Here is a 27,441-nt window from a genome sequence, read left to right as displayed (position 1 = left end):
CACCTTTAAGAGCAACAAAGTTTTATGAAGAATGTAAGCTTTCGTATGCATGCAGACTTTATCAGACGATGGAATGGGGTACAGTGAGAAGAAGACTGCAGATAGATACCCCGCCCTTCTCTCTGAATTAGAGACTCCCAGTGGCTTACAATCTCCTATCTCTTCCTCCCCCACAACAGACGCCCTGTGAGGTGGGTGGGGCTGCGAGAGCTCTCACAGAAGCTGCCCTTTCAAGGACAACTCTTGCGAAAGCCGTGGCTAACCCAAGGCTAGGGCCGGCCCTTTAACTAGGCCGGTGCGGGGCCCAGGAGGGCGCTGGAATGACCCTCCCACCCTTGCCTCCGTGGCGAGGGAAATACCGGCAAAAGCGGCTCAAGGGAGCGGCGCTCCTGCACTGCAGAGCGCGCACAGGGCTGCCTGTCGCTCTGCTGGCTGCGTCAGATGCAGGGCCGGAGCGGGGGCAACACCACAGAGTGCCCTGCGGTGAAAGCGCGCAGCTGCTCCCCGCTGCTTTTGAAGGGGGCGAAGCACCCTGCCTAAAGCGCTGTTCTGCCTCAAGCCATGGCTGCCAAAGGCCATTCCAGCAGCTGCATGTGGAGGAGTGGGGAATCAAACCTGGTTCTCCCAGATAAGAGAGCTATGGCTGACCCAAGGCCATTCCAGCAGGTGCAAGTGGAGGAGTGGGGAATCAAACCCGGTTCTCCCAGATAAGAGAGCTATGGCTGACCCAAGGCCATTCCAGCAGCTGCAAGTGGAGGAGTGGGGAATCAAACCCAGTTCTCCCAGATAAGAGAGCTCTGGCTGACCCAAGGCCATTCCAGCAGCTGCATGTGGAGGAGTGGGGAATCCAACCCGGTTCTCCCAGATAAGAGAGCTCTGGCTGACCCAAGGCCATTCCAGCAGCTGCATGTGGAGGAGTGGGGAATCCAACCCGGTTCTCCCAGATAAGAGAGCTCTGGCTGACCCAAGGCCATTCCAGCAGCTGCAAGTGGAGGAGTGGGGAATCAAACCTGGGTCTCCCAGATAAGAGAGCTCTGGCTGACCCAAGGCCATTCCAGCAGCTGCAAGTGGAGGAGTGGGGAATCAAACCCGGTTCTCCCAGATAAGAGAGCTCTGGCTGACCCAAGGCCATTCCAGCAGGTGCAAGTGGAGGAGTAGGGAATCAAACCTGGGTCTCCCAGATAAGAGAGCTCTGGCTGACCCAAGGCCATTCCAGCAGGTGCAAGTGGAGGAGTAGGGAATCAAACCCGGTTCTCCCAGATAAGAGAGCTCTGGCTGACCCAAGGCCATTCCAGCAGCTGCAAGTGGAGGAGTGGGGAATCAAACCTGGGTCTCCCAGATAAGAGAGCTCTGGCTGACCCAAGGCCATTCCAGCAGCTGCAAGTGGAGGAGTGGGGAATCAAACCCGGTTCTCCCAGATAAGAGAGCTCTGGCTGACCCAAGGCCATTCCAGCAGCTGCAAGTGGAGGAGTAGGGAATCAAACCTGGGTCTCCCAGATAAGAGAGCTCTGGCTGACCCAAGGCCATTCCAGCAGGTGCAAGTGGAGGAGTAGGGAATCAAACCCGGTTCTCCCAGATAAGAGAGCTATGGCTGACCCAAGGCCATTCCAGCAGCTGCATGTGGAGGAGTGGGGAATCAAACCCGGTTCTCCCAGATAAGAGAGCTCTGGCTGACCCAAGGCCATTCCAGCAGCTGCAAGTGGTGGAGTGGGGAATCAAACCCGGTTCTCCCAGATAAGAGAGCTATGGCTGACCCAAGGCCATTCCAGCAGCTGCATGTGGAGGAGTGGGGAATCAAACCCGGTTCTCCCAGATAAGAGAGCTCTGGCTGACCCAAGGCCATTCCAGCAGCTGCAAGTGGAGGAGTGGGGAATCAAACCCGGTTCTCCCAGATAAGAGAGCTCTGGCTGACCCAAGGCCATTCCAGCAGCTGCAAGTGGAGGAGTAGGGAATCAAACCTGGGTCTCCCAGATAAGAGAGCTCTGGCTGACCCAAGGCCATTCCAGCAGCTGCAAGTGGAGGAGTAGGGAATCAAACCCGGTTCTCCCAGATAAGAGAGCTCTGGCTGACCCAAGGCCATTCCAGCAGGTGCAAGTGGAGGAGTGGGGAATCAAACCCGGTTCTCCCAGATAAGAGAGCTATGGCTGACCCAAGGCCATTCCAGCAGGTGCAAGTGGAGGAGTGGGGAATCAAACCCGGTTCTCCCAGATAAGAGAGCTCTGGCTGACCCAAGGCCATTCCGGCAGCTGCAAGTGGAGGAGTGGGGAATCAAACCCGGGTCTCCCAGATAAGAGAGCTATGGCTGACCCAAGGCCATTCCGGCAGCTGCAAGTGGAGGAGTGGGGAATCAAACCCGGTTCTCCCTGATAAGAGAGCTCTGGCTGACCCAAGGCCATTCCAGCAGCTGCATGTGGAGGAGTGGGGAATCAAACCCGGTTCTCCCAGATAAGAGAGCTGTGGCTGACCCAAGGCCAATCCAGCAGCTGCAAGTGGAGGAGTGGGGAATCCAACCCGGTTCTCCCAGATAAGAGAGCTCTGGCTGACCCAAGGCCATTCCAGCAGCTGCATGTGGAGGAGGGGGGAACCAAACCCGGTTCTCCCAGATAAGAGAGCTCTGGCTGACCCAAGGCCATTCCAGCAGATGCAAGTGGAGGAGTGGGGAATCAAACCCGGTTCTCCCAGATAAGAGAGCTCTGGCTGACCCAAGGCCATTCCAGCAGCTGCATGTGGAGGAGTGGGGAATCAAACCGGGTTCTCCCAGATAAGAGAGCTCTGGTTGACCCAAGGCCATTCCAGCAGCTGCAAGTGGAGGAGTGGGGAATCAAACCGGGTTCTCCCAGATAAGAGAGCTCTGGCTGACCCAAGCCCATCCCAGCAGCTGCAAGTGGAGGAGTGGGGAATCACACCCGGTTCTCCCAGATAAGAGAGCTCTGGCTGACCCAAGGCCATTCCAGCAGGTGCAAGTGGAGGAGTGGGGAATCAAACCCGGTTCTCCCAGATAAGAGAGCTCTGGCTGACCCAAGGCCATTCCAGCAGGTGCAAGTGGAGGAGTGGGGAATCAAACCCGGCTCTCCCAGATAAGAGAGCTCTGGCTGACCCAAGGCCATGCCAGCAGCTGCATGTGGAGGAGTGGGGAATCAAACCCGGTTCTCCCAGATAAGAGTCCGCACGCTTCACCACTACACCAAACTGGCTCTGTGAGCAGAGCTACTTATAGCTGGTAGGCAGTGGTTTAGAATGCAAAGGGGTACAAAGTTAATATCCAAATGGCAAAATAGTGAAACAAATTGAAAGAACATTTGGTCTGGATAGCATTTGCATGGGAAACCAATAAAACAGTAACATGTCAGAATTGGAGAATGAGGTAAAAAATGTCTCTTAATTACGGTATTGCTAGCAAGTCTGGATTAAAATGGACGGAAACCGTGTTGGATCAGGCCAATGGCCCATCCAATCCGACACTCTGTGTCACACAGTGGCCAAAAGCCAGGGGCCATCAGGAGGTCCACCAGTGAGAAGCCCTCCCTATGCTGCCCCCCAAGCACCGAGAATACAGAGCATCACTTGTCCCAGACAGGGAGTTCCATCTATCCCTTGTGGCTAATAACCACTGATGAACTTCTGCTCCAGATGTTGATCCGAAGCCCAAGACTTCTTGTCTTGCGAGAAAAATACCTTCTGAAAGGCATTCCCTTTTCCCTGGATCCAGCCGCTTTCCTGGCTTATTGTAATCATCTAGGAAGGGTTCGGATCAGCACTGAGAGAAGTGGTTCATTCATCCCGAAGCCCTTCTCCTCATCCTTGTGCAAAATCCACAAAACTGCAAGGAGACTATCTTACACTGAAGACCTTTGAAGACCAAACTGCTGGACTGGTAGAATGCCAGTTGGTGCCTGCCAGATGTGATTTCGTCTACCAAAAATGCTCACTACCATCTCACAGCACATTTGAGGTTGCACAGCCCCCCAGGAGGAGGAGGAGTCCCTTCCCTGTCCTCTGCCGGCCCCCCCCCGCCCTCCCCCTCGACGAAGGGGCAGCCCTTCCACCCCAGCCCCTCTCGCCCTCTTGCAGCCGGGGGGGGGGGGAGGGAATGCATGGGGGGCATGTCGGGGTCAGCCTCTCTGGACCACGGAAGAGCCGCCACCCTCCCCCCCCCCCCCCGCCTGCCACCTTCTCTCTCTGGGGGGGGGGGCTGCTGCAAGAGGGAGGGGAGAGCCTCTGGCAGGGAGGGGGCAAGAAGCCTTGGAAGGCGGGGGGGGGGGGGGGCGCAGAGAAAGGGATGCATCTGACCCTCCTCCGTTTCCAAAGGAGGCCCCTTTTTAAGCCAGCCCCCCGGCAGCAGAGTTACTCCCGAGGAGCCCCACTGCGTTGCACAGGGCCCGGTAGCCCGGCTGGAGCTCTTCCTGGAGGGGGGGGGGTCGCCTTTCCCCTTCCTCTGCAGCACTTTTGTTCTTCAGCAGCACAGTCGAGTTCGACTCTCTGCGACCCCCTGAACCGCCGGGCCCTCCTGTCTCCCACCCTCCCCCGAAGTCTGCTCGAATTTGTGTTTGTTGCATCGGTAACGCTGCCCAGCCAGCTCCTCTTGTGCCGCCCCCTTCTTCTTTGGCCCTCCGTCTTTCCCAGCATCAGAATCCTCTCCAGGGAGGGCTCCCTTCTCCTTGGGTGGCCAAAGGATTTGAGCTGCAGCTTCAGCATCTGACCTTCCAGGGAACAGTCTGGGTGGATTTCCCTGAGGACTGACTGACTGGATCTCCTTGCAGTCCAAGGGACTCTCCAGAGTCTTCTCCAGGGAGGGCTCCCTTCTCATTGGGTGGCCAAAGGATTTGAGCTTCAGCTTCAGCCTCTGACCTTCCAGGGAACAGTCTGGGTTGATCTCCCTGAGGACTGACTGACTGGATCTCCTTGCAGTCCAAGGGACTCTCAAGAGTCTTCTCCAGGGAGGGCTCCCTTCTCATTGGGTGGCCAAAGGATTGGAGCTTCAGCTTCAGCATCTGACCTTCCAGGGAACAGTCTGGGTTGATCTCCCTGAGGACTGACTGACTGGATCTCCTTGCAGCCCAAGGGACTCTCAGGAGTCTTCTCCAGCACCACAGCTCAAGAGCATCTCTTCTTCTGCGCTCGGCCTTCCTTCTGGTCCAGCTCTCACAGCCATGCATGACTCCTGGGAAGACCATCGCTTGGACTACGCGGACTTTGGTTGGCAGCCTGATGTCTCTGCTTTTATTCGACTGCCCAGGTTCGCCACAGCTTTCTGCAGCACAGGAAGGGTTAAAGGAGCCGAGCTGCTGGCTAGAGAGGCCGTGCAATGGGGGGGGGGTCGTGGGAGGGGTTTGCATTTGCAGGGCTGCGGAGGGGGCTGCAAAGAAGCAGCTGCAAGAGCTTCCCGGGAGGTCTACTCAGAAGTAAGGCACGGGGGGGGCAGCCTCGAGATCTTGCAAGGGGGGGAGGGAGGGGGGTTATCTTTTTCAGCCGCGGGGGGGGGGAACTCTGGGGAAGTTGCTGGAAATTGGGCGCGGAGGGAGATTCCGGAAAAGGAGATCTGAAGGGGGAAGAAGGCCACAGAGCCCCCCCCCCCCATCCCAAGACAGCCATTCTCTCGGTGCAGCTGGACTCCTCCTTTGAGCGCCACAGCTGTGAGCCTGACTACGCACCTAGCAGTGCTTTGCAAACTCTGTGCAGGGGGAGAGGAGACATACAGCTGTTGCAGCCACGTTGCCCCCCTCCCCTCCTCCCTCCACAGCTCACTTGACAGACTCCATCTCAAATTATAACTCCAGAGATCAGTGTGAGGGCAGGAAGCAGCTGCTTTGGAGGGTGGACTCGATGCCCCCATCCCCTCGCCTCCCCAGGCACCAGCCCCCCCCCAATTGCCAGGAATCTCCTAACCTGGAGTTGGCAACCTTGTGCATTCCGCAGAGTCTCCCACCTCCCCCGGCCCCCCTTCCTCCCAGCAGCCCTGGTGCCCTCACTGGGAGAGGCCTCAGGAAGGGGACTGAGCCCCATTCCCCAAGCAAGCCCCACCCCGGGCACAATCCCAGTCCAGGCCAGCGCCAGAGTAACATTCGCCCTACACCAGCAGGGCACCGGGGTGGCTTTGGGTGGGCAGATCTCCTGGCACACTTGGTAGCCCTCAAGAGCTGGGATTGGCTTGTTCCCAAACAGGCTGGACTCTGGGAAAGGGCCCTTCTGTCAGGGGGAGTTGCCCCCCACCCCCACGGAGTTCTTGCCTGACTCTTCAGGGCTGCTATGGAAGAGATGTGCACCAAGGGAAAGGGGTCACCAGTCTCTCGTGTCCTTTGGGGGCTCTGCTTTCCCTTAGGAATTAGGCCCCAGGACAGACGGAGCCAAAGGGATGAGAAGCTCAGCTTGTAAATTCTCTGAAGAGCCCAACCAAGACACTTCACTTCCCCCCAAAACCAAGCTGGCAATATATATAGCAAAATGATATTAAACCTGTTCTACACACCTCCCAAGATGGTGGCGCAGAGCGGTCAGCTGCAGTATTGCAGTCCAAGCTCTTTGCTCACGACCTGAGTTCGATCCTGCTGGAAGCTGGGTTCAGGTAGCCGGCTCCAGGTTGACTCAACCTTCCATCCTTCTGAGGTTGGTAAAATGAGTCCCCAGCTTGCTGGGGGGGGGAAGTGTAGATGACTGGGGAAGGCAAGGGCAAACCACCTCGTAAAAAGTCTGCCGTGAAAACGACGTGATGTGACGTCACCCCAGAGTCTGAAACGACTGGTGCTTGCACAGGGGACGACCTTTACCTTACAGACCACAAGAAGCCCTTTTTTTATTTCCAAAAAGTTTTATTAGTTTCAGAAAAAGATAGGGAAAATAAAAAGCACAATACATTCCGGTATTATTTTGCATAGGAATGCTTTCAAAAAGCTTAATTCTACAATAATTTCTTTAAATAAATTATTCCCTGTTATTTTGGCTCAACTATACAGAACCCCTTTTTTTCTTATCCACCCGAGTAATTCTAATTTGTCCCCCAAGCATATGAAGGTTTGTGGGTTTTGGTGGTGTATTTCTGTTCTCATTTTTCTTTGTGACACGTTACTGCCTGCCTCTCTCCTTCCCCCAGAGAGAAGCCTCTCCAGAGGCGAGGGAATAGACGGCCATCTAACAGCAGTGCTGATCCTGTGAAGGTAAAGGGAGTCCACTGTGGCGCAGAGTGGTAAAGCTGCAATACTGCAGTCGGAGCCCTCTGCTCACGACCTGAGTTCGATCCCCGGCAGAAGCTGGGTTCAGGTAGCCGACTCCAGGTCGACTCAGCCTTCCATCCTTCCAAGGTCGGTACTCAGCTTGCTGGGGGGAATGTGTAGATCAGGGGTGGGCAGTGGTAGCTCTCCAGATGTTTTTTGCCTACAGCTCCCATCAGCCCCAGCCATCATGGCCAATGGCTGGGGCTGATGGAAACTGTAGGCAAAAAACATCTGGAGAGCTACCGTTGGCCACCCCTGGTGTAGATGACTGAGGAGGGCAATGGCAAACCACCTCATTAAAAGTCTGCCGTGAAAACCTTGTGAAAGCAACGTCACCCCAGAGTCGGAAATGACTGGTGCTTACACAGGAGACTACTTTTACCTTTTCTTAGTCCACTCTGCAAGCACCAGTTGTTTCGACTCTGGGGTGACTTCGCATCATGCTGTTCCCACAGCGGACTTTTTTATGGGGTGGTTTGCCATTGCCTTAGGGGAGGTATTTGTGAATTTCCTGCATTTAGGTGGTTGGACTAGATGACCCTGACGTCTCTTACAACTCTATGATTCTATGGATGAAGGCACCTTTCCACAGACGGAGGTGACTCAGTGGAAGGGGCAGGAGATGGAAGAGCAGGACCCAGAAGGAGCTGGGACTGGCAAGAGAGCAAGCAAAGGGCCCCTTCCCCTCCAAGCTGAGAGTGGTGCTGAATTCTGGGAAACAGAGATTATAGCTAAGGACACCGTGACCTCAGATGTGCATTGCCAGCGCTTCCGGCAATTTGGCTACCATGAGGCCGATGGGCCCCGAGAGGTTTGCAGCCAGCTCCATGGACTTTGCAGCCAGTGGCTGGAGCCGGAGAGGCACACCAAGAAGCAGATCGTGGACCTGGTGATCCTGGAGCAGTTCCTGACTCTCCTGCCCCAGGAAATGCAGGGCTGGGTCAGAGGATGTGGGCCGGAGACCAGTTCCCAGGCGGTGGCCCTGGCCGAAGGTTTCCTCCTGAGCCAGGCAGAGGAGAAGAGGCAGGCAGGACAGGTGAGGGAATTCCCTCCAGGTGTCTCCAATTCAGGCAACGATCTGGCCTTCTCCTACACTGTCCCTGAGAGATATTTCTCCAAGCATTAATCATCCAAATGGGAGATTTAACAGCCTCCTAACTTACCTTTCAGGGTGTCTGTTGTGGGGAGAGAAAGGGAAGGAGATTGTAAACTGGTCTGAGACTGCAAGTGAAGGAATCCTTCCTTCCTCCCTCCCTTCCTCAGCCTCTTCTACTAGAGAATTTCTTCTCCCTCTCCCACCAGGTCAGCTGCTGGAAGGGTGCAGAGTCTGGGAGTGGGGCAGGATCCATTCCTTGGTCTTTTTCCATTCCATCTCTTACCCCCCTCCCTCCCTGCTGTTACAGATGTGGGCCACATCTGTGAAGATAGAAGCTGCGTTCCCTGAGGCTGAAGGAGCTTCCTTGGAGCAAGGGCAGAAGAGGGCGCAGGCCGTGGAGCGTGCCCAAGGTGCCCTCTCCTGTGGTAAGGGCCTTTTGTGCCTGGGTGTGTTTGGGGCAGCCTGTAAATGGATAGACAGTTCAGATCAGGGGAAATAATTAAATTATTTGATGTCATGTTTCATCTGGCAGAAAACCTGATTCTGAAGTTCGCCATGCCAACAGACACTCTGAAACTCATCCGTATTACCCTCGAGGCTCCAGACATGCTCACGTCACATGTGGGCCAAATGGGACAGTGACGTGTCACGTGACATCATTCTCCACCCCCCTCCTTTCCCCCTCAGCCTGACTCAGGTTTCCCAGAAGTCTGATATATCCTGGTAGCTTTTATAATCCCCGAGGCTCAGAATTCAGTGAGAAATATTTTAAAATGGGTTGAGTGTACACAGGGTGAGGGGGCGGGTGAAGCAGGGTCCAAACCAGCAACTGGAAAGTCCTGGAAAACACCCTTCTTTCCTCCTTTGTCTCAGGAACAGGCAGTGGAGAGATGCTGTTGAGCCGTCATCTTTTCAGAGGTGTGGAAACGGCTGCTGCACCTGCAGCCCAGGTAGGGGATCTGAGCAGGGCACAGCCTGGGACCCCCTTCCTTCTTAGAGGGGCTTTTGCTCCTGCAGTTTCTAGCAGGTGAGAGAGGCTGTGAAGGCCACACCCTCTACCCACCCCCAGCCACACATCCTGCACCTTCCCAGACAATCCCTCCCTTGTGCAGTCTCTGCCTGGCGTGCCCTCTGAAGAGGAGGGATCTGCTTTTTCTTCCAGGGCCCCTTTTCCTTGGAGGAGGTGTCCGTGTCTCTCTCTGAGGCTGAGTGGGCCCTGCTGGATCCGGGACAGAGAGCTCTCTACCGGGAAGTCATGCTGGAGAACTATGGGATCGTGGCCTCTCTGGGTAAGGATCTTTCTTGTGTGCCAGAGGTGTGAGTAGCTGTCGTTGTGATGAGGCTTGTGTCAAAACACTGAACAACAAATACACCGTTTTGAGTTCTGTCCTGCTACTTGCCAGTGTTGTGGCCATCACCCGAGCCAGAGAAAGCGTCCTGACTTGAGGCAAAGGTGGGATGAAGGGGCCAGATCCTCATTTCTCTGTGGTCTGCCTTTTCAACACTCCTTTCCCCTGGATGATCTGACAGTTTTTGCACAAAGCTCTTGTGTCAGGAGTTGAGCCCCCAGCCCCATTCAGAGACTCAACAGCCAGAGTTCTAAGAGGGGTGATTCGTAGATCTTTTACTGTGTCTCGATAAGCAGGAGGAAAACACTTGTCTCTCTGTACCAACAAACATCCGTATTCTCTGAATTTTCCTTCACAAAACATAATATTTTATACCTTTCTAATAACAAAGCTGGCACGCTTAACATAAGGTAGAAGGATGATGTTTGGTTCCAAAGTTCTCTCTTCTGAGTATTTTGGGGAGAGGTGGGAGGTTAGTTAAGGTCAGCCTAGCTGGACAAAGCCAAAGGGCCTGCAAAACTGCGCTCTTCCGCCAGGCATTTTTGAATTAAAATCGACAGCAACAGGAAGGTAGAAACTAATCCATCTGGCCCACCTCGAACATCACACAGTGACTGGGGATCTTTTTCTTATAGGACATCCAGCAGAAATACTTGAGCAATAAAATCTAAACACCGATGGAGTTGGAAGTATCCGCCATATTTAATACATTTTAATACATCAATTGGCCTTCACCGATTAAGGGATACTGCTAGTGAAATCTATATTATAGCACCAGTATATTAATTTTTAATGATTTTAGTGATTTTAGAGTTTTAGTAGAATTTTAATTAATGTGTTAATTAGTTATGTTTAAATACCTTGTAAACTAATGTATTGACGATGTTGTTAGCCACCCTGAGCCTGCTTCGGCGGGGAGGGCAGGATACAAATAAAATTGATTGATTGATTGATACATCAATATATCTGATCTATAAGCACTTACTAATTTATCTAATTGTTTTATTTATGATGTACTTGTATTTCTATTTTTAATCTAATAATATTGGTCTTTTGACCTCTTAATGTGAGCCTCCCTGTGCCTGCTTCAGCGGGGAGGGTGGGTCACAAATTGAATGAATGAATGAATGAATGAATGAATGAATGAATGAATGAATGAATGAATGAAGAGCTGTCAGTCCTTTCCTTCTGCAGTCAAATAGATGAATTTGGATGTTACCTTCCCGCCCAGGTGCTAACACTCTCTCTCTCCCATTATTCCAGCAGAGGATGGTCAGAGGAATGAGGAGGGTGAGGAACTTCACCAGCAATTGCCAGACAGAGTTAATAATGAAGACATAAGAGGAAACAACAGGGATAAAAGCACACCTAATAGAAAGAAAGACAGCTGTTTGGTTAAGGAAAGTTATGGAAGAAAACGTAAGATACATTTTCCAAAGCACAATGTAATGAAGACAAGTAAAACCATTCAGTTTGGAAAGTACTTCAAATATAGATCACAGTTTCCTGTAAAGCAAAGAATACACAGAGGAGAGAAACCTTCAGAGTGTGGAAAGAAATTCAATCAGAGTAGAAATCTCCAGCAGCATAGAATATGCAAAGATGATAACCGTTTTGAATGCTCAGAGTGTGGAAAAAGATTCAGTAGCAATGGCCACCTTCAAGAACATCAGAGAACTCACACAGGTGAGAAACCATTTGAATGCTCAGATTGTGGAAAAAGGTTCAGTCGGAGTGGTGGACTTCAACGGCATCAAAGATCTCACACAGGGGAGAAACCTTTTGAGTGCTCAGAGTGTGGAAAGAGATTCAGTCAGAGTGGTGGACTTCAACGGCATCAAAGATCTCACACAGGAGAGAAACCTTTTGAATGCTCAGAATGTGGAAAGAGATTCAGTGAGAGTGGCAGTCTTCACCAACATCAGAGAACCCACAGAGGCGAGAAACTTTTTGAATGTTCAGAGTGTAGGAAGAGATTTGGTACAAGTAGTCATCTTCAAGTGCATCAGAGAATCCACACAGGGGAAAAACCTTTTGAATGCTCAGAGTGTGGGAAGAGATTTAGTCTGAGTGGCACTCTTCAGTATCATCTAAGAACCCACACAGGGGAGAAACCTTTTGAGTGCTCAGAGTGTGGAAAGAGATTCAGTCAGAGTGGCCATCTTCAAAAACATCAGAGAACCCACACAGGAGAGAAACCATTTGACTGCTCAGAGTGTGGAAAGAGATTCAGTCAGAGTTCCAGTCTTCAGCGGCATCAGAGAATCCACACAGGAGAGAAACCTTTTGAATGCTCAGAGTGTGGTAAGAGATTCAGTATGAGTGGCAGTCTTCAAAAGCATCAGAGAATCCACACAGGGGAGAAACCTTTTGAATGCTCAGTGTGTGGAATGAGATTCAAGCAGAGTGGCCATCTTCAATACCATGAAAGAAGCCACACAGGGGAGAAATGTTTTGAATGCTCAGAATGTGGGAAAAGATTGAGTAGACGTACTCATCTTCAAAGTCATCAAAGAATCCACACAGGGGAGAAACCATTTGAATGCTCAGAATGTGGAAAGAGATTCACTGAGAGAGGCCATCTTCAAAAACATCAGAGGACCCACACAGGGGAGAAACCATTTGACTGCTCTGAGTGTGGAAAGAGATTCAGTCATAGTGCCAGTCTTCAGCGGCATCAGAGAACCCACACAGGAGAGAAACCTTTTGAATGCTCAGAGTGTGGAAAGAGATTCAGTCAGAGTGGCAATCTTCAAAAGCATCAGAGAACCCACACAGGAGAGAAACCGTTTGAATGCTCAGAGTGTGGTAAGAGATTCAAGTTCAGTGGCAATCTTCAAAGGCATCAAAGAACCCACACAGGGGAGAAACCTTTTGAATGCTCAGAGTGTGGAAAGAGATTTTGTCAGAGTAGCAATCTTCAAGGGCATCAAAGAACTCACACAGGGGAGAAACCTTTTGAATGCTCAGTGTGTGGAATGAGATTCAAGCAGAGTGGCCATCTTCAATACCATGAAAGAAGCCACACGGGAGAAATGTTTTGAATGCTCAGAATGTGGGAAAAGATTCAGTAGACGTGCTCATCTTCAAAGTCATCAAAGAATCCACACAGAGGAGAAACCATTTGAATGCTCAGAATGTGGAAAGAGATTCAGTGAGAGTGGCACTCTTCAACAGCATCAGAGAACCCACACAGGTGAGAAACCTTGTGAATGCTCAGCGTGTGGAAAGAGATTCAGTAGCAATGGCCATCTTCAAGAGCATGAAAGAAGCCACACAATGGAGAAACCTTTTGAATGCTCAGAATGTGGAAAGAGATTCAGTCAGACTAGCACTCTTCGGCAGCATCAGAGAACCCACACAGGGGAAAAACCATTTGAATGCTTCGAGTGTGGAAAGAGATTCGGTCGGAGTGGCCATCTTCAACGGCATCAAAGAATGCACACAGGGAAGAAACCATTTGAATGCTCAGAGTGTGGAAAGAGTTTCCTTCATACTGGCGATCTTCAAAACCACGAAAGAACCCACACAGGGGAATAACTCTTTGAATGCTGAGTGTGTGGGAAGAGATTCAGTGAGAGGTGGAATTTTCCACTGCATCAATAACCCACATCAGAGAGAAACCATTAGAATGTGAAAAGAGATTCTGTCTAAATTCCAGCTGTTGAAGGATTGTCATTGTTAAGAAGAAGACAATATTGAATTCATATCCCACCCTACACTCTGAATCTCAGAACAGCTTACAATCTCCTTTAACTCCCCCCCCCCTCAACAAATACCTGTGACGTAGGTGCGACTGAGAGAGCTCTCCCAGGAGCTGCCCTTTCAAGGACAGCTCTGCGAGAGCTACGGCTGACCCAAGGCCATTCCAGCAACTGCCAGTGGAGGAGTGGGGAATTAAACCCGGTTCTCCCAGATAAGAGTGCACGCACTTAACCATTACACCTAACTGGCTCCACAGGTTTAATGTTATTAGTCATTCAGAAATCACATTGCTATCTCCTCTACAGCAAGCATTAGTCAACAGGTACAATATAAGTGTTAAATTGTAGTATGTTCTAGTACAGAGTTTAAGTCTCACATGCAAATATAGTGTATTCTTTGGTGTGTTATATACTGTGTAATTGACATGATATATTGCTCTGTTGCAAATGCTAGAGAGGTTATACATAAAGAAGGCTTGAACACAGAGTCAATAATTTTTTGAAGAGCGGTTTATTTGATCCATGGTGTGTTTTGTTAAAACTCGTACCCTGGTTGCTGTTGTGGTTGTACACAAACAGTGACAGGTTCACCCTCAGAACACTGGTGCTGTGTCCACCAGTGAGGTCTATGCCCTGCATGGGACCCTCCCCCAAAGATCAGGGTGTTCTTCTTGGCACCCTCACCCACAGCACATGCTGGTTCATGGGGGTGACCTTGGCAGCCTCACTGTGATCCCAAACCCCACACAAGGCACCCTCCCTCAAACCTCCCCCCCCCCCAGTACTTCCTTCAACACAACGGTCTGGTTAGCCAATGCACAGAAATTTATTTTATTTATTTATTTATTACTTTACATTTATATCCCGCCCTCTCCGCAAGCGGACTCAGGGCGGCTTACAGTATCATAAAAACAGTCAATTCCATAAAACATATAAAACCATAAAACATTTATCAAGTTAAAAACTATTACGCTATCTCAGTCTAGTCTGGCGGTATTGGGGTCTGACTATGACCGCCAGCTTCTGTAGGATGTCCGGTGGCAGCCCATTTTCAGTCAACCAGAAAAGCCTGCCTAAACAGTTCGGTCTTACAGGCCCTGCGGAACGCCGACAAATCCCGCAGGGCCCTTATAGCTTCTGGGAGGGTGTTCCAGAGTTCTGGTGCTGCCACCGAGAAGGCCCTAGATCTTGTTGCGGATAGCCTGGCTTCTTTTGGGCCAGGGGCAGACAGCAGATTTTTTGTCCCTGATCGCAGTGCTCTCTGGGGGATATATGGGGAAAGGCGGTCCCGTAGATAGGCAGGTCCCTGACCATAAAGGGCTTTAAAGGTTAATACCAACACCTTGAAGCGAACTCGGAACACAACAGGCAACCAGTGTAGCTCTCTCAGCACTGGCCGAATGTGCTCCCGTCGTGGTAGCCCCATTAACAGCCGTGCCGCAGCGTTCTGCACTAGTTGTAGTCTCCGGGTTAGCGTCAGGGGTAGCCCCATGTAGAGAGCATTACAGTGATCTATTCTTGAGGTGACCGTAGCATGGATTACTGTCGCTAGGTCGCTGCGGTCCAGGTAAGGGGCCAGCTGCCGTGCTTGCCGAAGATGGAAAAAGGCAGATCTAACAGTGGCTGCCACCTGAGTCTCCATTGTAAGGGAGGACTCGAGGAGCACGCCTAAGCTCTTGACCTTGGGGACCGGTATTAGTGGCACCCCGTCAAGGGCCGGCAGCTGGATCTCTCTCCCCGGACCGCCCCGACCCAGGTAGAGAACATCCGTCTTCGTCGGATTCAATTTCAGCCGACTCAGTCTGAGCCAGGAGGCCACGGCTTGTAATGCCAGGTCTAGATTTTCCGGGGTACAGTCAGACTGGCCACCCATCATTAGGTAGAGCTGGGTGTCATCCGCATATTGATGGCAACCCAGTCCATACCTCCTGACTATCTGGGCAAGGGGGCGCATATAGATATTAAATAACATCGGGGATAGGACCGCTCCCTGCGGCACTCCGCAACTAAGGGGGTGCCTCTGGGATGCTTCCTCCCCTATCACCACCCTTTGTCCCCGATCTTGGAGAAAGGAAGTCAGCCACTGCAAGGCAGATCCCTGTATCCCCACATCGGTGAGGTGGTCAGTCAGTAGCTGGTGGTCAACCGTGTCAAAAGCGGCTGACAGATCTAGTAACAGCAGCACTGCAGAACCGCCCTGATCCAGATGTCGCATAAGATCATCCATGAGGGCGACCAGAACTGTCTCCGTCCCGTGACCTGGCCGAAAGCCGGACTGGAATGGATCCAGTGCGGAAGTGTCCTCCAGGAATCCCTGCAGCTGAGTCGCCACCGCCCGCTCTATGACCTTACCCAGGAAGGGAAGGTTTGACACCGGCCGATGTGCACTGTCAACAACTTCAGATAGAGTTTGTCCAGTGCCCTCATTCATCTCACAAGTCCCCTAGTGTCCAATGCATGGAGACTTCTTCAAAACATTTCTGTTGCCCCTCCCCACTGCAAGAACATTTTATGGGGCTGGAGCTTGGCCGACCGGCTGCACCGTGTATTGACAGTGGCCGAGGGATTTTAGGGCCGCAGAAGCTGTGGGCCTGACTTGGGTGTTCCTGTCCGTGGCATCTTTGAAGGTTTTCCTGTCCATTCTAGTCTGTTCCAGCCTGCACTCCTATCACCTCTCCTCAGCCCCCAGGATCAATTCTGCATGATGCAGTGTGGAACTCTGATTTTCACGCTCGCACTGGCAATCCAAGTGGAGACATTTCATCCAGAAGCGCTATAGACTAACAGGGCAGTGGGAAGCATCCCAGTGCCTAACAATCTTAAACCCTTCCTCCTTACAGCATTGTCTCATCCACACATTGAGACTCCTAATTTGTGCCTTTCTCTCCAGCCGTGTGCATGGAGCAGGTGGTACTTCTGAGAAGGCTACCTTGGAGGTCCTGGCCTTGAGTCTCCTGCCTAGCAGCCTAAATTTTTCCTCCAGGACCTCACGACTGCATTTCCCCACATCGTTGGTGCCAACATGCACCACGACCACAGGCTCCTCCCCAGCACTGTCTATCAGCCTATCTACTACAGCGTAATGTCCGCTACCATATGATCAGTACGCGGTTTCGCCACCCAGCTGTCTACTTGCCTAGGGATCGAATCACCAACTACCAAACCCCCCCTCCCTCCCTGCCCAGGGATGGTTCCTTGGCGCGAAAGGATTCCCGCTCACCAACTGAAGAAGAGGTCCCTTCTGAGGGTGCCTTCCCCTTGTCCTCAGCACGGTGCCCTGTTCCCTCTCGACCCTCACGCTCTCTGGCAGCAACGGGGCTGCCACGTTCAGAGCGGGGCTCATCTAATACGCCCCCGAGAGTCTTCTCCAAGTGCCTAACTGACTGTCTCTGCTTCTTCAAGTCAGTCACCTCGGCCTCAAGGGTACGAACTTGTTCCCTGAGGACCAGGAGCTCCTTGCATCGAGCACACACCCAAGACTTCTGCCCAGTTACAAGCTAATATATTTCCCCACATACAATACATGAGAAGAGGCACTCTTGACAGTGAGAAGAATGAGGTGAGCCCAAAGTGAACCAACCAATACAGAAGAAGTATTCTTTCTGCCTGGCTCCTTTGAGATACTGGACGACGTTTCAGGCATCAGGGTTTTGTCCCTCTGAGAGGGAGACGAGTTGGTAAGAAGAAGACGACGACATTGGATTGATATCCCGCCATCCACTCGGAATCTCAGAGTCTCAGAGCGGCTCACAATCTCCTTTATCTTCCTCCCCCACAACAGACACCCTGTGAGGTGGGTGGGGCGGGAGAGGGCTCTCACAGCAGCTGCCCTTTCAAGGACAACTCCTGCCAAAGCTATGGCTGACCCAATGCCATTCCAGCAGGTGCAAGCGGAGGAGTGGGGAATCAAACCCGGTTCTCCCAGATAAGAGAGCTCTGGCTGACCCAAGGCCATTCCAGCAGGTGCAAGCGGAGGAGTGGGGAATCAAACCCGGTTCTCCCAGATAAGAGAGCTCTGGCTGACCCAAGGCCATTCCAGCAGGTGCAAGCGGAGGAGTGGGGGAATCAAACCCGGTTCTCCCAGATAAGAGAGCTCTGGCTGACCCAAGGCCATTCCAGCAGGTGCAAGTGGAGGAGTGGGGAATCAAACCCGGTTCTCCCAGATAAGAGAGCTCTGGCTGACCCAAGGCCATTCCAGCAGGTGCAAGTGGAGGAGTGGGGAATCAAACCCGGTTCTCCCAGATAAGAGAGCTCTGGCTGACCCAAGGCCATTCCAGCAGGTGCAAGTGGAGGAGTGGGGAATCAAACCCGGGTTCTCCCAGATAAGAGAGCTCTGGCTGACTCAAGGTCATTCTAGCAGCTGCAAGCAGAGGAGTGGGGGATCAAACCAGGTTCTCCCAGATAAGAGAGCTCTGGCTGACCCAAGGCCATTCCAGCAGGTGCAAGTGGAGGAGTGGGGAATCAAACCCGGTTCTCCCAGATAAGAGAGCTCTGGCTGACCCAAGGCCATTCCAGCAGGTGCAAGTGGAGGAGTGGGGAATCAAACCCGGTTCTCCCAGATAAGAGAGCTCTGGCTGACCCAAGGCCATTCTAGCCAGCTGCAAGCAGAGGAGTGGGGGATCAAACCAGGTTCTCCCAGATAAGAGAGCTCTGGCTGACCCAAGGCCATTCAGCAGGTGCAAGTGGAGGAGTGGGAATCAAACCCGGTTCTCCCAGATAAGAGTCCGCACACTTAACCACTGCACCAAATTGGCTCTCCATGGTGTCAGATATCTGTGGGGGTTCAGAGGTCAGGCTCAAACTGTTATCATTGTCATTCCTATTGCTAGCCCGCCTCTCCCAGGGGCTGGAGGTGGGTGCAGGTATGATGAACATGTGGACAAAGGAGACCCGATAGATGTTGTTTACCTTGAATTCCAGAAAGCTTTTGATAAAGTTCCTCATCAAAGGCTCCTTAGAAAGCTTGAGAATCATGGAGTAAAAGGACAGGTCCTCTTGTGGATCAAAAACTGGCTGAGTAATAGGAAGCAGAGAGTGAGTATAAATGCGCAGTCTTCGCAGTGGAGGACGGTAAGCAGTGGGGGTGCCGCAGGGCTTGGTACTGGGTCCCATGCTCTTTAACTTGTTCATAAATGATTTAGAGTTGGGAGTGAGAAGTGAAGTGGCCAAGTTTGCGGATGACACTAAATTGTTCAGGGTGGTGAGAACCAGAGAGGATTGTGAGGAACTCCAAAGGGATCTGTTGAGGCTGGGTGAGTGGGCGTCAACGTGGCAGATGCGGTTCAATGTGGCCAAGTGCAAAGTAATGCAGATTGGGGCTAAGAATCCCAGCTACAAATACAAGTTGATGGGGTGTGAACTGGCAGAGACTGATCAAGAGAGAGATCTTGGGGTCATGATAGATAACTCACTGAAAGTGTCAAGACAGTGTGCGTTTGCAATAAAAAAAGGCCAACGCCATGCTGGGAATTATTAGGGAATTGAAAACAAATCAGCCAGTATCATAATGCCCCTGTATAAATCGATGGTGCGGTCTCATTTGGAGTACTGTGTGCAGTTCTGGTCGCCGCACCTCAAAAAGGATATTATAGCTTTAGAGAAGGTGCAGAGAAGGGCAACTAGAATGATTAAAGGGCTGGAGCACTTTCCCTATGAAGAAAGGTTGAAACGCTTGGGACTCTTTAGCTTGGAGAAACGTCGACTGCGGGGTGACATGATAGAGGTTTACAAGATAATGCATGGAATGGAGAAAGTAGAGAAAGAAGTACTTTTCTCCCTTTCTCACAATACAAGAACTCGTGGGCATTCGATGAAATTGCTGAGCAGACAGGTTAAGACGGATAAAAGGAAGTACTTCTTCACCCAAGGGTGATTAACATGTGGAATTCACTGCCACAGGAGGTGGTGGCGGCCACAAGTATAGCCACCTTCAAGAGGGGTTTAGATAAAAATATGGAGCACAGGTCCATCAGTGGCTTAGAGCCACAGTGTATGTGTGTATATAACATTTTTTGCCACTGTGTGACACAGAGTGTTGGACTTGATGGGCCGTTGGCCTGATCCAACATGGCTTCTCTTATGTTCTTATGTTCTTAAATGCAGGCGGAACCAAACAGGGAGCCGGGGCAACTAAAATGCCTCTCCGAGGCAGCCAGACAATCAGGGTGGGGAAGGCTTCATTCCTCAGGAAAGCCCCCCAACGGCTGGACCCCCCCCCCCCCAGCTTGGCTCTTTCCCCAAAAGTTTCCCCCTTGGCATTTCAGTTTTCCCAAGTGGAAACGAGAAATTCTCTCTCAAAGCCTCCGGCCAGCCTCTCCGTAGTGCTGTGCTGGAGAATGGCATAGAGAGTGGCATAAACCTGCCCGTCTCTCTCCCCGCTTGGCTGCTTCCCTGCCTGCTCCTCGCCAACAATCACTCCTCCCTTACAGTTAAAAAGGTCAAGGTAGTCCCCTTTGCAAGCACCAGTCCTTTCCGACTCTGGGGGTAACGCTGCTTTCACGTTTTCACGGCAGACTTTTTACAGGGTGGTTTGCCCTTGCCTTCCCCAGTCCTCTACACTTTTCCCCCAGCAAGCTGGGTCCTCAATTTACCGACCTCGGATGGATGGAAGGCTGAGTCAACCTTGGGCCAGCTACCTGAATCCAGCTTCTGCTGGGATCGAACTCAGGTCGTAAGCAGAGGGCTCCGACTGCAGTACTGCAGCTTTACCCCTCTGCGCCATGGGGCTCTTTCATTACGGTTAAGGTAGTTTAATAAAGGATCAGACAGTTCTAGCCTACAAGAAGGCGTCTGCTGAAACTGAGGCTTGTGGCCCGTCCGTTATACATTCAAATACAAAGCGCCCAAACCCACCAATTGAATCCCCCTCACTAACATTCCCATCTACCAGCACAGGGGAACGAAACTGAAGAAAGTGGCAGTTTGATAATGCCTCTTGACCTTATTTTATTACATTTATATCCTGCCCTCCCCTAACCGGCCCAGGGCGGCTAAGCAACATAAGAACATAAGAGAAGCCATGTTGGATCAGGCCAATGGCCCATCCAGTCCAACACTTTGTGTCACACAGTGGCAAAAAATTTTATATATACACATACACTGTGGCTAACAGCCACTGATGGACCTCTGCTCCATATTTTTATCTAAACCCCTCTTGAAGGTGGCTATGCTTGTGGCAGCCACCACCTCCTGTGGCAGTGAATTCCACATGTTAATCACCCTTTGGGTGAAGAACTTCCTTTTATCTGTTTTGACCTGTCTGCTCAGCAATTTCATCGAATGCCACGAGTTCTTGTATTGTGAGAAAGGGAGAAAAGTACTCCTTTCTCTACTTTCTCCATCCCATGCATTATCTTGTAAACCTCTATCATGTCACCCCGCAGTCGACGTTTCTCCAAGCTAAAGAGTCCCAAGCGTTTCAACCTTTCTTCATAGGGAAAGTGTTCCAGCCCTTTAATCATTCTAGTTGCCCTTTTCTGGACTTTCTCCAATGCTATAATATCCTTTTTGAGGAGCGGCGACCAGAACTGCACACAGTACTCCAAATGAGACCGCACCATCGATTTATACAGGGGCATTATGATACTGGCTGATTTGTTTTCAATTCCCTTCCTAATAATTCCCAGCATGGTGTTGGCCTTTTTTATTGCAAACGCACACTGTCTTGACATTTTCAGTGAGTTATCTACCACGACCCCAAGATCTCTTTCTTGGTCAGTCTCTGCCAGTTCACACCCCAACAGTTAAAAGAGCATAATATTAAAATCATGGTACAATGAAATCATTAGAATACAGTTTAAAATGTGTAGGACGGTTCCAGGTTCCAGATGGCGGGTTTTAATTCTTCTTGAGTGCTGCATGTAATGATGTTACCAGACGTTATTTGGCACTCTGGATTTGTGCTGTGGGACGGTGCCGTAGTGTTCACCCCCCCCCCCCCCCGACATTTATTAAACACTAATTTAAACAATTCTGTCTTACAGGCCCTTCGGAGTTGTGGCAAGTCCCACAAGGCCCTGATGTTTTCGGGAAGGGCGTTCCACATCGCAGGGGCTGCCACTGAAAAGGCTCTTGCTCTAGCAGAGGCCTTTTGGCCCAGGGATCATGAGGAGATTTTGCGTACTTGATCGAAGTGCCGTCTGAGGCTCATTTGGGGAGAGGTCGGCTGGTCCCAGGCCATCCAGGGCTTTGAAGGGGCAGACAAAAGGGGTTACTGTGAGCAAGAAGGGATGCAGGCCCACAAGGCTGCATTTGAGCGCAGTAAACTGACCTGGGACTTCAGCCACGGCAAGAGGCCCTCCTGACAGCTGCGTCTGATCTGCCGGGATCCACTTGGACGGACCACCCGGCCCGGCCCCTGTTGCCCTCCCCTCTTTCCTCAGTCGCTGCACCTTCGAGGGTCCCTCCCGTGGGTGGAGAAGAAGCCCAGGCTCAGGGGGGCAGCCGGTGGGTCTGAAGCCGCAGGACAAAGGTTGAGTCCAGCCGGGCTCCCTGGAGACCAAGGAAACTGAATTCTGGGCACCCACCGGCCTTCCCATACAAAGTGGACCTGGACACAGAAGCTGCCACCTTCTGCTCAGCTTCACTGGTGTTCAAGGTGCCTGAGAGGACTCAAGTCTATTGAAACACACTTGGAGGGAGCAGATCCTCCTATCTGGAGCAAGCAGGGGGGCAGACCCTTGGAGAGAATCTCTTCTTCTCCTTCTTAAGAACATAAGAACATAAGAGAAGCCATGTTGGATCAGGCCAACGGCCCATCAAGTCCAACACTCTGTGTCACACAGTGGCAAAAAATTTTATATACACACATACACTGTGGCTTCTTCCCCTACCCTTCTGAGGCATGTCCCTGTTCTTGCTGGGGGGGGGAGCAGGAGGAGAAGGGGGTGGGGACTATGGGGGGAAAGGGGGGCTCCTCCCCTGCAAAGGAACAGCCCCCCTCCTTGCCCCCAAGACCCAGGCAGCAGTGCTGGATTAAAAGTGTTGGATTAAAAGAGCTCAACATTAGGAAGAACTTCCTGACAGTGAGAACGGTTCCTCAATGGAACAGGCTTCCTCCTTGGGAGGTGGTGGGCTCTCCTTCCTGGGAGGTTTTTCAGCAGAGGCTAGATGGCCACCTGACAGCAATGAAGATCCTGTGAATTTAGGGGGAGGTGTTTGTGAGATTCCTGCATTGTGCAGGGGGTTGGACTAGATGACCCTGGGGGGTCCCTTCCCACTCTAGGATTCTATGACCGTTAGAGCAGTTCCTCAGTGGAACTGGCTTCCTCCTTGGGAGGTGGTGGGCTCTCCTTCCGTGGAGGTTTTTCAACAGAGGCTAGATGGCTGTCTGACAGCAATGAAGATCCTGTGAATTTAGGGGGAGGTGTTTGTGAGATTCCTGCATTGTGCAGGGGGTTGGACTAGATGACCCTAAACAGGCTTCCTCGGGAGGTGGTGGGCTCTCCTTCCTTGGAGGTTTCTAAACAGAGGCTAGATGGCCAACTGACAGCAAGGAAGATCCTGTGAATTGAGGGGGAGGTGCTTGTGAGTTTCCTGCATTGTGCAGGGGGTTGGACTAGATGACCCTGGAGGTCCCTTCCCACTCTAGGATTCTATGACTGTTAGAGCAGTTCCTCAGTGGAACAGGCTTCCTTGGGAGGTGATGGGCTCTCCCTCCTTGGAGGTTTTTCAACAGAGGCTAGATGGCCACCTGACAGCAATGAAGATCCTGTGAATTTAGGGGGAGGTGTTTGTGAGATTCCTGCATTGTGCAGGGGGTTGGACTAGATGACCCTGGGGGGTCCCTTCCCACTCTAGGATTCTGACCGTTAGAGCAGTTCCTCAGTGGAACTGGCTTCCTCCTTGGGAGGTGGTGGGCTCTCCTTCCTTGGAGGTTTTTCAACAGAGGCTAGATGGCTGTCTGACAGCAATGAAGATCCTGTGAATTTAGGGGGAGGTGTTTGTGAGATTCCTGCATTGTGCAGGGGGTTGGACTAGATGACCCTAAACAGGCTTCCTCGGGAGGTGGTGGGCTCTCCTTCCTTGGAGGTTTCTAAACAGAGGGTAGATGGCCAACTGACAGCATGGAAGATCCTGTGAATTGAGGGGGAGATGCTTGTGAGTTTCCTGCATTGTGCAGGGGGTTGGACTAGATGACCCTGGAGGTCCCTTCCAACTCTATGATTCTAGAGCAGTTCCTCAGTGGAACAGGCTTCCTTGGGAGGTGATGGGCTCTCCTTCCTTGGCGGTTTTTCAATAGAGGCTGGCTGGCCATCGGACAGCAATGAGGATCCTGTGAATTTAGGGGGAGGCGTTTGTGAGTTTCCCGCATTGTGCAGGGGGTTGGACTAGATGGCCCTGGAGGTCCCTTCCACCTCTAGGATTCTAAACCCTGTGGAGGCCTCTAGGCAGTCAACGTCTTGGGGGGACCCTTGCAAATTCTCTCCGAGTCAGAGCACCTGCCCCCCCCCCCCTGCTGCTGCCGCCTTCTCCAAAGCCGCTTTGACAGAGCTGCGGGGGAGAGGCAGAGAGAGGCAAACTCGGCGACTGCACCAGGCAAGGCAGGCAAAGAGCGACTCGGTTGCTGACTCCACGTGCAGGCTGGGAGGGCTGCAAGCAGGGGGGGAGCCAGCTTGGGGGCCCACAGGCCGCTGCCTCCTTGGCCTCATTGCTCATCCAGCCCGGCCAGGCAGAGAGGGGGGCCAGAGGAAGCCGCTGCTCTGCTGGGGGGATGCTCTGCCCCCCCCCCCAGGAGGAGGAGTCCCTTCCCTTCCCCCAGCCCGGAGGGGCCACTTTCTGGCTGCATGGGGGGGGGGGGGGGCGGCGGCCTTTTCTCTCTCCAGGGGAGACAGGGATGGATGGATCTGACCCGCGTCGGTTTCCACAGCAGCGCCCTGCAGCAGAGTTGCTCCCGAGGAGCCCCACTGAGTTGCACAGGGCCCGGAGGGGGGGGGGGGCGCCATCGCCCTTCCTCTGCAGCACCCAAGGGGTTAAGCCCGCCGAGCTGCTCGCGAGAGAGGCCGTGCAATGGGGGGGGGGGGGTCGAGGGAGGGGTTTGCATTTGCAGGGCTGCAGAGAGGCAGCTGCCTGGGAGGTCTACTCGGAAGTAAGGCGCGGGGGGGGCAGCGAGGGAGGGAAGGAGGGGGGCAACTCTGGGGATGTGGCTGGGCTTTTGGGGGGGGGCATTCCGGAAAAGGCCCAGTTTGGGCGGGGGGGGGTCCTGAGAGGGGAAGAAGGCCGCACAGTCCCCACCCCCCTCCCAGGACAGCCATTTTCTTCCGGGGGGTGGGGGGGAGACTGATCTCTTGCAAACTGGCAGGAAAGCTGCAACCAGCCCAGGGAGCGCCTCTTGGTGCAGCTTGGCTCCTCTTTTGAGCGCCACACCTGTGAGCCTGAGAACCCACCTAGCAGTGCTTTGCAAACTCTGTGCGGGGGGAGAGGAGACACGGCTGTTGCAGCCACGTTGCCCCCCTCCCTCCCTCCCCCCACAGCTCACTGGGCAGGAAAGGGAAGGAAAGGTCCCCTGTGCAAGCACCAGTCGTTTCCCACTCTGGGGTGACGTTGCTTTCACAACGTTTTCACGGCAGACTTTTTACAGGGTGGTTTGCCATTGCCTTCCCCAGTCCTCTGCACTTTCCCCCCAGCAAGCTGGGGACTCCTTTGACCGACCTCGGAGGGATGGAAGGCTGAGTCAACCTGGAGCCGGCTACCTGAATCCAGCTTCCGCTGGGATCGAGTTCAGGTCGTGAGCAGAGAATTCAGACCACAGTGCGGCAGTACTGCGGCTTTGCCACTCTACGCCACGGGACCGCTGCACTTGGCAGACATCATCTCAAATTACAACTCCAGAGATCAGTGTGAGGGCAGGAAGCGGCTGCTTTGGAGGGTGGGCTCGAGGCGCCCCTCCCCTGGCACCCCCCCCCCAATTGCCAGGAATCTCCTAACCTGGAGTTGGCAACCGTGTGCATTCCGCAGAGTCTCTCAGCTCCCCCGGCCCTCCTTCCTCCCAGCAACCCTGGTGCCCTCACTGGGAGAGGCCTCAGGAGGGGGACTGAGCCCCGTTCCCCAAGCAAACCCCACCTCGGGCACAATCCCAGATTAACATTTGCCCTACATCAGCAGGGCACCGGGGTGGCTTGGGGGGGGCAGATCTCCTGGCACACTTGGTAGCCCTCAAGAGCTGGACTTTGGCTTGTTCCTGAAACAGGCTGGACTCTGGGAAAGGGCCCTTCTGTCACGGGGAGTTGCCCCCCCCCCCCAGTTCTTGCCTGACACTTCCGGGCTGCGGAAAAGAGGTGTACAAAGGGAAAGGGGTCACCAGTCTCTCACGTGTTTTGGGGGTTCTGGTTTCCCTTAGGAATTAGGCCCCAGGACAGACGGAGCCAAAGGGATGAGAAGCTCAGCTTGTAAATTCTCTGAAAAGCCCAACAAAGACACTTGACTTCCCCCAAAAACCAAGCCGGCAATATATAGCAAAATGATATTAAACCTGATCTACACACCTCCCACGATGGTGGCGCAGAGCGGTCAGCTGCAGTCCAAGCTCTTTTCTCACGAACTGAGTTCAATCCCGGCAGAAGCTGGTTCAGGTAGCCAGCTCAAGGTTGACTCAGCCTTCCACCCTTCCGAGGTCAGTCAAATGAGTCCCCAGCTTGCAGCGGGGGGGGGGGGGGAGTGTAGAGGACTGGGGAAGGCAATGGCAAACCACCTCGTAAAAAGTCTTCGATGAAAACGTCATGATGCGACGTCACCCCAGAGTCTGAAGCGACTGGTGCTTGCACAGGGGACGACCTTTACCTTACAGACTACAAGAAACCCTTTCTTTCTTATCCACCTTAGCAATTCTAATGTGTCCCTCAAGAATATGAAAGTTTGTGGGTTTTGGTGGTGTATCTCCTGTGTCATTTTTCTTTCTGACATGTCACTGCCTGTCTCTCTCCTTCCCCCCAGAGAGAAGCCTCTCTTCAGAGACAAGGGAATGAAGGCATCTTTCCACAGACGGAGGTGACTCAGTGGAAGGGGCAGGAGATGGAAGAGCAGGACCCAGAAGGAGCTGGGACTGGCAAGAGAGCAAGCAAAGCCCCCCTTCCCCTCCAAGCTGGGAGTGGGGTTGAATTCTGGGACAGGGCTGGGCCAGAGACCCTGGCTGAGGACACCATGACCTCAGATGTATGCAGACGACGCTTCCGGCAGTTCCGCTACGATGAGGCCGATGGGCTCCGAGAGGTTTGCAGCCAGCTCCATGGACTTTGCAGGCAGTGGCTGGAGCCGGAGAGGCACACCAAGAAGCAGATCGTGGACCTGGTGATCCTGGAGCAGTTCCTGACTCTCCTGCCCCAGGAAATGCAGGGCTGGGTCAGAGGATGTGGGCCGGAGACCAGTTCCCAGGCGGTGGCCCTGGCCGAAGGTTTCCTCCTGAGCCAGGCAGAGGAGAAGAGGCAGGCAGGACAGGTGAGGGGATTCCCTCCAGGTGTGTCCAATTCAAGCAATGATATCTGCTCTTATCCTAAATGCCCAAGACTTGGTGAGAGATGTAAAAGTGCAGTGACCATAATGTTATTGATTTCACCTTTTGTATAAATAGGGAGCTGCCCAAAAAGAACGCCACAACCACATTTAACTTTAACAGGGGTAAATACACTGAGATCAGGAGGCATGTGAGGAGGAAACTGAAAGGAAAGATAAATACGGTCAAAACCCTTGGGGAAGCTTGGACACTATTTAAAACTATAATCCTAGAAGGTCAGATAAAATACATACCACAAGTTAGGAAAGGCACAAACAGGCATAAGAAAAGGCCTGCATGGTTAACAAACAAAGTAATGGAAGCTGTAAAAGGTAAGAAGGACTCCTTTAAGCGGTGGAAAACCAGTCCAAGTGAGATTAATAAAAGGGAACACAGGCTGTGGCAAATCAAATGCAAGACTGTGATCAGGCAGGACTATGAGGAGCATATTGCAAAAAACATAAAGACCAGCAATAAAAATTTCTTCAAATATATTAGAAGCAGGAAACCAGCCAGGGAGGCAGTGGGGCCCTTGGATGACCAAGGGGTAAAAGGATTACTGAAGGAGGATAGGGAAATGGCTGAGAAGCTGAATGCA

The 27,441-nt window shown here is 52.5% G+C and overlaps 2 protein-coding genes and 1 long non-coding RNA gene across 3 annotated transcripts; all 3 read left to right on the top strand.

The window, feature by feature from the left end:
- Positions 1-7,776: 7,776 nt before the first annotated feature.
- Positions 7,777-8,334, top strand: LOC132571039 (zinc finger and SCAN domain-containing protein 21-like). The gene has a single exon (XM_060237670.1). The coding sequence runs from the start codon at positions 7,777-7,779 to the stop codon at positions 8,332-8,334; it is 558 nt and encodes a 185-aa protein (XP_060093653.1).
- A 352-nt stretch (positions 8,335-8,686) lies between these two features.
- On the top strand, positions 8,687-9,502 carry LOC132572153 (uncharacterized). Its single transcript, XR_009555406.1, has 3 exons — positions 8,687-8,729; positions 9,178-9,254; positions 9,467-9,502. It is a non-coding gene; the product is annotated as an uncharacterized LOC132572153 (long non-coding RNA).
- Positions 9,503-11,101: 1,599 nt separating this feature from the next.
- On the top strand, positions 11,102-12,697 carry LOC132571038 (gastrula zinc finger protein XlCGF17.1-like). Its single transcript, XM_060237668.1, has 2 exons — positions 11,102-11,222; positions 11,682-12,697. Exons 1-2 carry the CDS (start codon positions 11,102-11,104, stop codon positions 12,695-12,697), a joined length of 1,137 nt encoding a protein of 378 aa, XP_060093651.1.
- Positions 12,698-27,441: the final 14,744 nt, after the last annotated feature.

The sequence above is a fragment of the Heteronotia binoei genome, chromosome 5 (assembly GCF_032191835.1).
Source record: "Heteronotia binoei isolate CCM8104 ecotype False Entrance Well chromosome 5, APGP_CSIRO_Hbin_v1, whole genome shotgun sequence".
Lineage (NCBI taxonomy): Eukaryota > Metazoa > Chordata > Lepidosauria > Squamata > Gekkonidae > Heteronotia > Heteronotia binoei.
This window is presented reverse-complemented; position numbering and strand designations above follow the sequence as displayed.

Coding starts and splice junctions, on each gene's coding strand:
- LOC132571039 (XM_060237670.1), top strand. CDS start 7,777: ATGGATGAAGGCACCTTTCCACAGACGGAGGTGACTCAGTGGAAGGGG.
- LOC132571038 (XM_060237668.1), top strand. CDS start 11,102: ATGAAGACAAGTAAAACCATTCAGTTTGGAAAGTACTTCAAATATAGA. Junction 11,223..11,681: donor TGGAAAGAAATTCAATCAGA/GTAGAAATCTCC, acceptor ACACAGGGGAAA/AACCTTTTGAATGCTCAGAG.